The 15,030-nt window shown below is 33.0% G+C and overlaps 2 protein-coding genes across 6 annotated transcripts in view; one reads left to right on the forward strand and one right to left on the reverse strand.

The window, feature by feature from the left end:
• Positions 1-8,554, reverse strand: part of LOC123700547 (two pore channel protein 1-like) — a 37,740-nt gene extending 29,186 nt beyond the window's left edge. Inside the window, exons 1-2 of one of the 4 annotated variants that reach the window (XM_045647794.1) lie at positions 8,362-8,528; positions 8,221-8,263 (exon numbers count right to left, since the gene is read on the reverse strand). In XM_045647794.1, coding sequence (XP_045503750.1) covers positions 8,221-8,248 — 28 coding nt within the window. In that variant the 5' untranslated portion in view covers positions 8,249-8,263; positions 8,362-8,528. Of the gene's footprint in view, positions 1-7,316; positions 7,378-8,220; positions 8,264-8,361 lie in introns of those variants that run through there. The other 3 variants (XM_045647793.1, XM_045647795.1, XM_045647797.1) reach the window with 3 other exon arrangements.
• Positions 8,555-8,941: 387 nt separating this feature from the next.
• Positions 8,942-14,398, forward strand: LOC123700341 (60S ribosomal protein L6). Of its 2 annotated transcripts, none has more exons than XM_045647526.1 (6): positions 8,942-9,019; positions 9,387-9,540; positions 10,164-10,315; positions 11,435-11,606; positions 12,434-12,619; positions 14,214-14,398. In XM_045647526.1, exons 2-6 carry the CDS (start codon positions 9,394-9,396, stop codon positions 14,373-14,375), a joined length of 819 nt encoding a protein of 272 aa, XP_045503482.1. In that variant the 5' UTR covers positions 8,942-9,019; positions 9,387-9,393; the 3' UTR covers positions 14,376-14,398. The 2 variants fall into 2 exon arrangements, with proteins under 2 accessions (XP_045503482.1, XP_045503481.1); XM_045647525.1 differs by having other exon boundaries at positions 8,993-9,065.
• Positions 14,399-15,030: the final 632 nt, after the last annotated feature.

Raw genomic sequence — 15,030 nt, forward strand, 5'->3', positions numbered from 1 at the left:
ACATGTGCATTGTGCGTATTCCATCATTATTCAGATGAGCGGCTAACTCCCGGACGATTTATAACATATCTCGACATGTTCGGACACGTTGTGATTCGTGCAATTACGCTAACATCAATTTGTTCCTGTTATAGGTAATACCTATATAATTTGTTCTTTGAGCTGACTCATCTCGTTCGATAATTTTTAGTTATAAACTATACTCCGAACCGTTCCTAGTGATAACGACAATGTAATAAAGTCGTAGCAATGGATTGCATGCCTGTTAAGCTTTGAGTTGTCTCATAGGATTAGCCTTGGATTTATCCATACATACTATTAATATTCACTTGTAACCTTGTAATAAAAACACATTAAAAATGAAATAAAATAAAAATATCTATATAAAAGAGAGGGTATTTGATATATTTAGTCAATATCAAATAATCACAAAAGTAATATTAACGATACGAGTAAAGCCGAACGGTAAATCCGTTAAAATCTGCTTTACTCACAGTATTAGAAATTCAAATATTCATTAGTATATATTGCATTACTTATAAATAGTGTTGCCGCTCGATAGTCCACTATCGATAGTCTATCGATTAACTATCGATAGTTGGGGAAAAGCAATAGTATCGATAGCACTATCGATACTATCGATAGTGTCGATACTATCGATAGTATCGATAGTCCTATAAGCGTAAATACTATCGACACATAGCAATACCATCGATAGTATCGATACTATCGAAGCTCAATATCGAACGAACTATCGATACTATCGATAGTGTCGATACTATCGAAGCTCAATATCGAACGAACTATCGATACTATCGATAGTGTCGATACTATCGATAATATCGTCCCATCGATAGTGACCTTTTTCTCGATAGTATTGCTAAAAAAAAAAATTAGGGAAAACGATCCCACAAAACAACAGGAAAAAAAGAAAGTCTCTTTATTACAACGATTAAACCAAATACTAGTCTTAACTTTTAAACTGAGTCATAATATGGGTTGGTGGCACTGACTGACCCATTATACCAAGAAATCGTGAACAATACTATTGCACAATTTACTACTATCGATAGTATCAGTACTATCGATAGTATCGATTTTAGTTGCAATATTCAGTAGCAATAGTATCGATACTATCGACAGTATCGATAGTATAGCAAATACTGGCAATCAATACTATCGATTTTATCGATACTATTGCAGTTCATCAATAGTATTCCATGATTAACGCTATCGATAGTATCGATAGTATCGATAATATCGATACTATCGATAGTGCTATCGATATTCTGACTTATTTTCAAGGTCAACTATCGATAGTCAAACTATCGATAGTTCGGCAACACTACTTATAAAATATTTCAAAAGAAAAGTTACTATTTCACGTAAAATGTAACGGTTGTATCGTTAATTTTAAATATCTAACATGCTATTAAGTATTTAAAGCATATTGAAAAATAAACTATTGCTGAAGGATTCACTAAAAGACCTCAGCATTTTAAATAAAGTCCAACGGATATACCGTCGATTTAAAAGATTTTTGCTCATTTTTAAGTAAAATGTCATTACAATAGATGTAAAAATAACTCACTGTACCGATCCGACGGGATACACTTTTTCACACTTTTAGCACTTGCAATATGCAATACTTAATACTTAATAGCACCAAGGTTGTAGTCTTGTAGACAACCTTCTCGCAGCGGAAGCTAGACGCCAATGAAGAAGATCTAGCGCCTGCACATTATCGTGCGCCGGCCGCGCCACCTGGTGGGAGGTGTGCCGTGTGCGAGAGAGATAGCATATATACAACGAGAAAGAGAGGGAAAATAGGCGGAAAAAGCTAGGAACCTTCTCAATAAGTAAGCTTCAAATTACGGTCAAGTGTTTAATTAGTAATTATGTTTGTATCCGAGTTTCCCACGCATTGTGAACTCATTATCTGTGTCAATTATTTCAGTGGGTCATTGAACTACACAGTACACTGTTGGTCCACTGCTATAGTTCTCGTATTAAAAAAATATCAGCATTAAAATAATTTGTAGTAAATTTTTATATTATACTAGCTGTTCCCCGCCGATTCACCCGCATTGCTTCATTCCTGTTGGTCTTAGCGTGATGATATATAGCCTATAGCCTTCCTCGATAAATGGGCAATCTAACACCGAAAGAATTTTTCAAATCGGACCAGTAGTTCCCGAGATTAGCGCGTTCAAACAAACAAACTCTTCAGCTTTATAATGATGTACCAATATACAGTAATATTTAAAAATTAGGTAGTTAATTTAAATATGTACTTCGGAATATTATTAAATTTATTCTTTCAATCTATGAAACTAGGTATGCATAATTTAAAATTTATTTGCTGTTGTATGGTTGTGCTAATAAAAGGCTTACAAAATGTTTAATGAAAGCGATGTAACTATTATTATTTAAGGTGAATGTTCTTATTTTATTTACTTTAGTTTATAAATGAATTTTTCACCTATTAAAATAAATTTATTCAAAGATTACACAATCACTTGATTCACAAGTAATCACGATGAAGACGGTAAAAAGTAGGTAACTACCTAACTACCTACGATTTTTATTAAGAAAATTTCAAATTATATTTTACTTTTGCCTTGACAAGTACCTACTTACAATGGTCGGTATCATTAATATTAAAATCCATTTTAAATTATTAAATCATTACATAACTAGGCATCTCATTAATGTATCCATGTCACTGCGCATTTGCTTCATACAGTTTAGTTTCAATGTTATTGTAAACATGAAAACAATATGTTTTCATGTTTACAATAACATTAAAACAATAACTACATATACAAAGCATATACATATAACAATAATCAATATTATGTATAATATGTGTACTATAAAAACTATTTCACGTGTGAACGTCTGTCTGCCTGTTACAGGTCAATTAAGGAAAGCTGGCATGTTCACAGTACTCACACTTATGCAATTTCACTTACAGTATGTTCAAAAATAAATGCGACTCTAGTTTTATTTTAGACTTGAATTGTAAAATGGGTGCGTTGTAGATAAATATATGCAAATATAATTATGAAAGCTCTCATAATTTACCTGTAAAATTATAATTTAAAAGTAAATCAATTGATGAACTTAATTATTTATTCTAAAAATAATCAATTGGATAAAAGTATTAATAATCATTCAATTATCAAATAATAATTAAATTTCAGGTCATAAAAACAATACAAATAACACGTGCGCTCACTCCCAAGTCCCAACACACGGATGGTTGTTTTGATAGTGATTTAAATGACGGACATTTTCTGCAGTTGCGGAGCAGTCTTGTCCTGACTTTGGTCGAGTAAAAATATCTAAGAAATATTATATTTGTACTAAGTACGTAATACCTACCAATACGCGCTAACAAATACGTGTTACATGTTTATTGTATAATTTTCACACTATTGGTTTTAAACTCAAACTCAAACATTTATACAATTAGACTTCTTCTAGAAGCACTTTTGAATCGTCATAACAGTTTAACAGTTTTAACATTTACCACCAATTCAGAAAGCAGTATCTATAGAGAAGAAGAAGAATCTATTTAATCGTAATCGTAATCTTCTACTTCACTGAAACTTTCATCGCTCGAAGAACACGATGTTTCGCCGTCGGAATTTCTTAATGTTATTATAAATGAGTCAGTGTAATTATCTACTTTTGGTTCTAATTGAATATATTTTTCCTCATGTTTTCGCGTCTTTCTCCAAACGTCACTAAACATATCCAGACTAATAGCATTTGCTTCCTTTCTAAATAATTCTTCCACAGTTTTCAAGTTAAAGTTCACATTTTGTGATGCTACTTTCCCTTTAATTATGTCCCATAGTAACTCTATTGGGTTGAGTTCTGGATGGTATGGTGGAAGGCGCAATACACTATGTCCATGATCTTTGAGGATTGCATCAAGTAAAAATTGTGTATAGTTTGGCGTATTTTTTTTAAATAATGTCATAAAGAATAGGTATTGTGTTTTATTCTGGATATTCGCTCGTCTTTTAATTCTATTAAATATGCTTAGGATATGTCACAACTAAGCGCTCTAAAAGATTTTCCGCAAAATTTAATTACGGATCAACAACTTTACGAACACTTCCAAAGAACACATAGCGCAATAAGACATTGGTATTCAATTTTAAGTAAGAACAACCGATATCGTTTGTAAATTAATGTAAATGGTGATAACTCTGATTATTAATTAGTAATTTGATTTTTGAAAAAAAAAATGCCGATTTTAGTCAAAATTTATATTTTTCTAACAAGATCCTTATCATCCAAATTTCCACCTTGGTGAGAAAAATTGACATTTCTAATGAAAATGAACAAAAAATTAAATGATTTTATTAAATACTGTAAAATAGTCTATAATTCTTCCATTTACTGTATCACAAAATTCTTCATAGATTTTTTAGATATTCGTACTACACCAATAACATCACCCTGTATTTATAAACAATTGCAAAATATGACACATACATAGGCCGGGAGATACTGACACAAAATTTCGGGTCATTTGTAACAGAATGGCGGTTCTACAGAGGTCTTATTACGCAATGACAAAAAGAAAAATGATGGTCAGAACGCTGGTACCGGCGGACTAGTCGCGTGGGCGTAAGTCACACTCGTCGGATAAGTAAGACCCCTCTAGACCGCCATCCTGTTACAAATGACCCGAAATTTTGTGTCAGTATCTCCCGGCCTAACATGTGCAATGTGTAAATGTGTTGACGTTCCAGCTCTTCTTAATATATCTATATATCTGCTGTCACGGCTAAAGCCTTGTTTACACTTGAGCCAAATGAGCCGCTCATTCGCCTGAGCATGCTCAAGTGGAAACAAGGCTTTAGATGAAAATATGTGGAATGAAAATAGTTGAAAGCCCAGGGTCAAGCAAAGGCTACTTTTTTTATAAATCACCGTCCGAATGATTTTGAAATGAGGGAGGAACGCTGCGGGAAAATGGTGAATCAATCACATTTTAAAAACTCAAAAAAAACTGAATTGAGAACCTCTTTTTTTAAAGGGGCTGAAACATAGTTATTAATCAACGAATCGCAAAAAATATTACCTATAAACAATGCATTTTTTGTCGATGAGTCATGTGGCAATTAATATATTCATGTAGGTAAATTCTAGCTTAGTTTTATACATAACTAGCTTACCGCCAGCGGCTTCGCCCGCTTTGTCTAAAACCTAATAAATTATATACTAAAACCTTCCTCTTGAATCACTCTATCTATTAAAAAAACCGCATCAAAATCCGTTGTGTAATTTTAAAGATTTAAACATACTAAGGGACAGGGACAGAGAAAGCGACTTTGTTTTATACTATGTAGTGATTTTCGTACTAACACCATAATCCAATCAATATAAAAAAATCCTTTCTTTTACCTTTACGACCTAACAACACCACTCTAAATGCTATAAGCATTTACCTATGAAGCATTGCAATTATAACAATGACCTTCACGAGTTTCTCAAAATGCGGGTTGCATTATATTCAGTGAAATGAGTAACAACTGACAGCATTACACAATCATTCACTTTATGACCTAGTAATGGCATTCAATCTCATTTGGTCATAAAAATCACGTCTGTATTTGGGGGTGATTTGTCTATAGAAGGTTAATCCAGAGCACCCTTAGTATTGCCATTGTAGGGAAACGCTAAATAAAAATGTATACTAATATTATAAAGCTGAAGAGTTTGTTTGTTTGAATGCGCTAATCTGAGGAACTACTGAAAAATTCTCCGATTTGAAAAATTCTTTCGGTGTTAGATAGCCCATTTATCGAGGAAGGCTTTAATCTAATATATATTATAAAGGCGAAAGTTTGTATGGATGTATGGATGTTAGTTACTCTTTCACGTAAAAACTACTGAACCGATTACAATGAAATTTAGCACACATATAGAGGGTAACTTGGATTAACACATAGGATAGTTTTTATCCCGGAAATCCCACGGAAACGGGAACGATGCGGGTTTTCCTTTGCAAACGCGGGCGAAGCCGCGGGCCGAAATCTAGTAGACTATATACTCATTACGCTAAGACCAACAGAAGCGGAGCCACGCGGGTAAAACCGCGAAGCGCAGCTAGTTGTAAATATGTAAGAAAGGAAGACTATTTTTTATTTAGTTGCTAACACGTTGCTAGTAAATTATAAAATATCAATCAAAGACACTTCTATAAAAAAGTTAAGATTTAGTGTCTAAATAAAGTTGTTAAATTAGTTATCGAGAGAAGCGCAGTAACGAGCCACAAGGGCTCATAGTCGGGGCTTAAAACAAGAAAAAAATCTAATAAGATATCTTGTTTATCTCCACCCGAAATGGGTCAACATCAGTCGTCAGAATATAGTTAGCAGTCCATCTTTATGGTTAATGACGGACGAGCGCAAAATTCTGATTTTATCATTATCTGTAATGCAATACCTAGCCTTTTACTTATTTTTTTTATTGATTAAGAATAAAAAAAAACAATCATTGAGTTGCATAGCAAGAACACAAACTATTAAATCGAAACTGAAATATTTAGCTACAAAACTGATACATTAGATCCAATAAGAAATGAATTATAATATCTTTCGAGATAGCAATATATTTGCACCATACATAGCTAATAACTATCTTGACAGACCTATTATACAGATACACATTTAAGATAAACCATTGGTTTTTTTGTCAGTAATTAAAAATAAAAATATTGAAAGTCAGTCATGACTATGGCTACTGCGGAATATTTATTGCGGCTATTTATATGCAGGAATTTATCTCTATAACATTTCAATAATTTATTTAATCACTAGAAAGACCTTCTATACAATGCAATTCAATGTAGTCACATTGAATGTAGTTGATTTATAATATAAACATCTTGCACGCACTTATAAATAATTGCTTGCATGATAAAATTATTAAGTAACAAATATAAGTATTAATCTCAAAACATAATTACAAGCTGACCTGACACACATTATTCAAAGACACCTTTATCACTAACACATTTAAAAAATACATATGAAGAAAGTAGTCTCAGTAATACTATTTGTAACTTGAAAATGGCTGAATGGATTTTAATCATTCTGGCTTTGCAGGATTAGGATAATAAACATCAAAAAATTATAAAACAAAAACAAATTAATCTGGACAGTTTGTAAAAAATTAACAATGTAATCTCAGTCTTACTTACTTACCAAAAAAAATATTTTTACTACTCTTTACAAACACCGAATCACTAGTTTTATATATATTTATAAATGAGAAATAAGTTCACTTACATGATTTCAACTTATACCAATGTTCTTTAAACGCATCTAGCACTTTTACAGGTAATTTCGACATTTCACATAACCTGTGACTTGTGCGAGTCTGAAGATGTGTTTATCAGGTAGATAAGATTTATATTGGGTTCATTCAAACAGTGGAGATGGTATCTATTGTTCAATATATATTTACTTTGACTCACTTCCCAAAGATAATAGAAATATTGAAGATTTATTTTTTATCTGTGCATCTAAAAACATTTTGATCTCAAAACTGTTTGTGTTTGAACATTGTTTATAGGGTAATGAATATATTAAAAAAAAAATTTCTGGGTGGGAATTGGAATAAAATCTATTAGATTTATCAGCTTATTTTACAAAACAGCTTTGAAGAAACTTGGTTTTGCTTTTGAGAATATTTTAGATGAATTTTTATGTATTTATTTTTAGTAATTTTTTTAGATATTCAAAAATCAAAAGTAATAAATATAAATCCTATAATCCCTTTATTGATTAAAATAGAGTTGGATATCATGTAAAAAAATTAATAATCATTAAACACCAATTTTTTTTTTAACATGTAAAAACATTTCTATGAAATAAACTACATTAAATAAAATCTTATCAAGTACCTGATTGAAATAAAATAGATTTGTGTGCATTGATAGATAGAGCAAGAGGGTGAACTATACAAGAATAAACTGCATCTAACTGGAAGTTAATAAGTGTGGGGGACAGTGTATCAATTCCTATATTACTGTCACACTACTAAATTATGTGCTTCTAGGTAAGCGTTACAAGCAGTATCATGCAGGTTTTTGCGGATTCTATGCGTCAAGCCGATGAATTAGGTCGATAGCCTAACTGTACATTTTATTAAGATGTATTTTATGTTAGTATAAACTTGCATATGACTCACACACTACGTCATAATCCTTTTTTGCCATCGTCTATTGATCTCACTGCAAAATGATTTGATAGGCTTAGACAATGCATAGGTGGAAATTGAAACAAAATATTAAATGAATATTAAAATGTATTGTTAACAACAAAAGCGTACACTTAAAGATGCGGCTACTGTGCATTGAATAATCATAGCTTCTCGTTTACTTGTGACGTTTGAGCCGTAATTGTTGATGCTGCTGTTTGCGAAATCATCACTAAACCTTTTATATCCGTCGGTCGGCGAAGACGGGCTCCTCAAAGAAGCCATTTCAAAAACTGATTGAAAAATAAAATTTGCAAATTAACTGTGACAACTGACAAGTCAATGTCACAATTTCACCGGCTGAGTTTGACATTGACACAATCGTTTTAAAAGTTATAAAATTAAAAATGAAATTAATGAACTTATCGATAGAGTAGATTAATTCAGGACCTTTTTCAGGACTCATTCATTTTTTTAAATGATTTCATAACTGCTTTTGTTATTTAGAAGTTATTGCATTTTAAATCCGAAAAACTGGTATTATTTTTTTAAATTCAAAATAAGTGCTTGGTTGCGACATAGGGTTGCGAGATACACATTCTATTGATTTATTTAATTTTATATAGAGTTAATTAAGAAATAAGTAATTAAATAACTCTAAATAATTACTTAATATTTTTTAAAACCGATTTTTATTTTTACCGGTATTTGGGTGCGTCACTAGTGCGTCAAAATTAATGTTATCTGTGACAATCAATGTCAAATTCTTTTTCTTGATCCCGGTTCTAATGTGAGTCGATGTTGTTTTCTTTCAAATAAAATCCGAGAAAATACGTGTAATAACATTATTTTCATTATATTTTATTTAAAAGTATTCGTTTAAATTCTTCAGGCAAGTGATCTTGTGAGATATTTCAGTGAGGATTCCGTGGTAACAGAAAATATCCATTCGAAAACTTAGGTTTACAATATGATTGTGATTGTGAAGTGATTCTTATTGATATAATGAAATGTGGCGGATAATATCTGAATTAAGACACGGGTATATCGCGAGATTGCTTGCCGGAAATAGTGTAAAGTTTACAGAGAAGTGAATTTTGTTAGAAAGTTTTGTTCAGGTGGCATGTTTGTTTTGAGGTTGTAATTTCTGTTTATAGATCATAAATGGCTCCACCACAGCCCAAAGCGGCGGCTAAGGCCCCCGCAGCCCCTAAGAGCCGAGTCAAGAAGGCCAAACTTGGCAAAGCAAGGAACTATGATTTGGGCAATGGAATCGTTCGTTTCTCGAAGTCGAAAATGTTTCACAAAACTGTGAGTATAATTCAACCTTTCTACTTTACCATAATGTATTCTGTGGATCTGATACATGGATATGGAATCTTATTTAAAAATTACCAACTTTTCTATTTCCTATAGGTTGTGTTTGGTCTTTGTGTTGGGAAGATAAAATATATTTTTTTTTCTATTTATAAACACTCGTTACATACATTTGCTAGTTGCATTTATCTTCTTTTAAATAATTAAGGATATTCAAAATTACAAACAAATACTTTATTGTGGTTTATGGCGCATGAAACTATTACAAGAGCAACCTGAAAGAAAATAGAAATACTTGCGCTTATAGTTGCAACAACTAATATTAATACTTTCTAGTTGATTTTGTTGATTTTGTGAATATAGTTTATATATATATATATATACTAGCGGTCCGCCCCGGCTTCGCCCGTGGTACATATTAACGTTTTCTCTACATAAGAACCATCCTCGTACTTCAAGGAATATAATAAAAAAAGAATTATCGAAATCGGTTCAGCCGTTCTCGAGTTATGGAATTACAACGAAAAGTGGCATTGATTTTTATATATTAGATATATATTTATTATATTATAATATAGTTTAGGTTATTAAAGTAACCTTCCAATACAAACTTTCAGGCCAAATACAAGTTTGTCGGCAAGAAGAACCCCAAAGCGCCCAAGACCAAGAAGGCGACAATTGCTGTAAAGCCCATCGGTGGTGAGAAGAACGGAGGAACCCGTACAGTGCTGCTCCGCCGCAGGAAGGCATTCTACCCCACTCAGGACAAGTATGTATAATGTAGCGTTGTTTTAAGTTTTTTCAATGATATTCCCAGAACTATTATAAAATTGAATATGCCAATTAATTATCCAAATTATCCGTGGTGTGGTGGTGGTGGCATAAAAAATGATTAAAAAAAAACGAACAGTTTTATTCTGTTTTGTTATAACAAGTTGGAGTCCAGATATATTCCAACTCCTTATGATTTTTTTCCTAATATAATTTTTAGTAGAATTGTAGAAATGATTATTTTAATTTTCCCCAATAATTGACCCCAGTCCCAATTAATTAGGATAATCTATTTACTGTACCTCATTTGGTGGTAGTTACGGTTGTTGTTTATTGTTTGTGGATATGGAACGCATAATAGTTTACTTTATTCTATGATACAGTGGTAAATATGAATAATTAAAAACAGAACAATAATGTCTGACATTGTATTAGACTAATCAAGTGACTATTCAAGAAAATAGATAAAATGCTTTTTAGGTCATCAATGTGTATGACTGAATGATAGTATATCCTATTAGACCTCTAAAATTTCTAACTATTGTCTCTGACCATGGTTAGAATTTGCTTTTATATTATGTGAACTTGATTATATGTGATTTCTTCATCTTGATACTGTATCATGGTGTGTCCATAAAAAAGTGTGATGTTCCATAAAGTATATTTTATTTTTACCTTTTATTTAACCCAAACTAGTTTAAATTTGGCTCAAATCACAATTGATTGATCACTTGCTACTGGCAGAAAATCCCACAAAGTTGAGTTTTAAAAATCATTGAAAAATATTATGTTCACATATTTCACACTGTAAAAATTATTTTGTATGGACAAAATAATAATGTTATTAACCTTATTGAATGATATTTCACGATTTGAATGGAGAGTAAATGTTAAAAATATGTAATGACAATGCAAAAGTGCTTTCAGAAGTCTAATTGAATAAAAAAATGTTTGAGTTTTGTGTTAAAATCAATTGACCATTAGACAATCCCTTATTTATAAATCTAACAAAATTGCCTACACAGAAAACTAGTGAGCAAAACTATTTTTAAATAGAAATATATATTTTCTATGTGGAAAATTGAAACAATATACTACAATAATCCGTTAATTGCAGGATCAAAACGCACCGCCACCACAAGTGCTTCAGGAAGCACGAGCGCAACATCAGGCCGAACCTCACAGTGGGTACCGTGTGCATCCTCCTCGCTGGCAGACATGCCGGCAAGCGAGTGGTGCTCGTTGGTGTGCTGCCGAGCGGCCTGCTCCTGGTTACTGGACCTTTTGCTGTGAGTTTTGGTTTATTTTGTAGAAAGTTTTGTTATTTTTGAGTGATTTGAATATTGAAACTACAGGTTTTTACAATAACTTTATATCATCATATTGTCAAAAGCTAGTTATTCTTATCCTATTGGGCGTTTTTCCATTACCCGGCCCGGCACCGGCGCCGGCACGGCATTGAGTCCTGCCGGCGCCGTCGCCGTCGCCGGGGTAGCAAGCTTCCCACTTGTGCCGGCCTGGCAATATTGCATATGTATTGCATATTTATATGAATTGTCATATCAGTACTGTACCACTCACCGGGCGTAAACCGGCATCGACACCGGCGCAATGGAAAAACGAAGTCCCGGTGCCGGTACCGGTCCCCGACCATGCCGTTGCCGTGCCGGAGCCGGGCGGGTAATGGAAAAACGCCCATTGTTATTCAATTCAGTTAATTTTCATATTGGTATATTATTAAGTTAAATATCTGTTCACAGTTACCAAATTTAACATATATGTTTTTGTACACTTAATTAACATTACTTGCTTATGAACATGTTGGCCCTTGAATTGGCCCATGAATCATTCATACTAATATTTTTTGTTATTACAAACACAAAAGTGTGTTGTCTATGTTTCCAACTCACAACAGAGGTATTTTAAAGTGATATTTTTGTGATTGGAGATAATTAGGTGACTAGATGGTGTGAAACGCTATCTATATTTCCCTAGAGAGCGCGGACAAACAGCTATACCCTACTTTGCAACTAACATTTACCACGCAATCAATACTATAATTCTACTTTTCATCTGAATATAATTATCTTTAACCAAATCAAATAATGCCTTCCAGTTCAACTCGTGCCCGCTCCGTCGCATCCCGCAACGATACGTGATCGGCACGAGCACTAGAGTGGACCTCAGCGACTTCAAGCTGCCGGCCCACCTCAACGATGCGTACTTCAAGAAGAACAAGAAGAGCGCCAAGCGTAGTGTGAAACGGAAGGAAGGGGAAGACATCTTCGCTACTAAGAAAGAGGTAATGTATAATATATTTTAAAATTGTACGCTACATGGCAGATCACAGCAGATCACCTCATATAATGTGAACCCTTATAATATGTGAAGCACAATAAATTATCATTTGAATTTGGATATATTTTGCAATATTAGTGTATATATAAATATAGACAATATACAATAGACAAACATTTATTCACAAAAATAACACATTATTACAACAGCTGACAATCACAATAATTAAACATAGAAAAAATACAAATAAAAAACACGAAACACATAATTTATGACAATTTTATACATAATAAATAAATAAGGAAATAGGTTGCTAATAAGTGTTATGGCTGTGAAAGGGTCCTGGCTCAGCATATGTCATGAGTCGACTGACTCACGACGCTGTTGATTCTGCCAGAACCCAGAAGGCAGATGGAACCAAAAACGGAAAAAAAAAGAAAAAACTAACCAGAAGTAAATAAAAAAATAATTTAATAGGCAATATAAATAAATATAATATAATATTATAAATTAATATAGTATTATTTACAAAGATAAAATGCAGGGATGAAAGAAAGTTGGTATATACATACACACACATACATACGTGTGAAGAACAGGTCACAAGAAAAACACAAGAAGATCAGGACAGAAGAGTAAATAAGTAATAATGTTTATACAAGTACAATATGGAATGAATAATAAGAGGGATACAAAGAAAGATACAGTGTGGCTTACGGGGGAAGAAGCTGAAGCGACATGAGATACTTTTTGTATGCACGTCGGAAGCTAAATTTAGTCTGTAAATATTATTAATTTCTTTATTTAACAATTTAATGTACCGCACTAAGTTAACAAGTGATAACTGCGTTAAAAACAACTGACTTCAAACTTGCACTTGCAACATTTACAAATACAGACAAAAATGCTCATAAAATAAAAACTACTGGGCCTATCCGAATAAAATTTTTTTGGGACCAATTCGACACCATCCCGCATCGAACAAAAAAAAGAATTACGTAAAACGGTTCAGAAACCTCGGAGTAATGGGTGTACATACATTAAAAAAAAAAAAACGTACCAGCCGAATTGATAACCTCCTCCTTTTTTTTGAAGTCGGTTAAAAATAATCACAAGTACTCAAAAACGGATTAATGCAGAACATAAGTGGACTAAAGTTTGGATGGATGGACGTTTGTGTCGAGATAAAAATTACAGATTGGTTGTAATTGTAACTTGCTAATATTGTATTTATTAATAAGCTAATGAAACAATAGTATTATAAAAATTATTAATTTTGCCTGTATGTTTAAGTGCAGAGCACAGTTGTACTTTTATATTTAAAAAAAAATCATGTAATCTTGCATACAGTCCATGAAAATTTTAATTTGTCTGTCAATGAGGGTGGCATGATGATATCTGATCAAATTGTTGTTAATTAAATAAATAATTTGGAAAATAGTTTATTCATAAATCATTTTAAACGATAGTGATTTAATATTTATGTCTGAGTTATTGAATCAATTTTGCCCTTTTAATTTCAACTCTTAGCTTTCTTTTGATAATTATTACAGGCATTGAGATAATTGTAATAAATAACACAATTGATTTGTTTACAGAAATACGTTCCATCCGAACAACGCAAGACGGACCAGAAGACGGTGGACGAGGCGGTGATCAAGGCGATCGGCAAACGCGAAGACAAGAAGGCGCTCCGGGGCTACCTCAAGGCGGCCTTCGGGCTCCGGTCCAGCCAGTTCCCGCACAGACTGCGATTTTAGTTTGGAATAAATGTTTATGACTAGAATTTGTTTTATTCATAACTATTACCTGCTTCGATCTATTTTAAGTAATTTTTAATTAATTTTAAGTATTATTACTAGTATGGGAAAGTGATGGCGCTACGTATAGTTGACGGCACGTAACTTGGCCACTTTTTAGCGTGGTGGGGGAAGCTTGCGCATATAAAAATGTACTAAAACTTGATGCGCAAACTTCCCCCGGCAAACTTGGCAAAAAAGTAGCGTGGTACTTTTTTGCCAAGTTTGCCGGGCGCTATAGCAATTTAGGTAATTGCTACGTAGGTAAATAAGGTAGGTAGCAATAGACTCTTGGATCACGCTGGAAATAATGCGGCTTATGTTCATAGGAATAAGGTTGCATTTGTTTTGACTTTTGGTGTGTATCAGCTAGCTGCAGCATACACAAAAGTTAAAAAGGATAGAAAAGGAAAGGGCATTGTGGGCGAGGTAGAAGCGCAGCTCAGATTTGAAAACGTTCATAATGAAATAATTTCGTATGTAAAAAACCACCGAATGACAAAAATGTTAGAAATTGTTCATAGCTTGCAATGTATAGGCATCATCTTGTAATAGCGATCACTAGGACATGGTAATTCGCGCCTAAGCGTTCGTTCATCGTTGCAATAGTCACAAG

This window comes from Colias croceus, chromosome 19, assembly GCF_905220415.1.
Source record: "Colias croceus chromosome 19, ilColCroc2.1".
NCBI classification, from domain to species: domain Eukaryota; kingdom Metazoa; phylum Arthropoda; class Insecta; order Lepidoptera; family Pieridae; genus Colias; species Colias croceus.

Bases quoted from the DNA above. Each gene is read 5' to 3' on its own strand.
- LOC123700341 (XM_045647526.1), top strand. From the start codon at position 9,394: ATGGCTCCACCACAGCCCAAAGCGGCGGCTAAGGCCCCCGCAGCCCCT. The intron at 9,541-10,163 runs GTGAGTATAATT...ACAAACTTTCAG, and splicing joins CGAAAATGTTTCACAAAACT to GCCAAATACAAGTTTGTCGG. The intron at 11,607-12,433 runs GTGAGTTTTGGT...AATGCCTTCCAG, and splicing joins TGGTTACTGGACCTTTTGCT to TTCAACTCGTGCCCGCTCCG.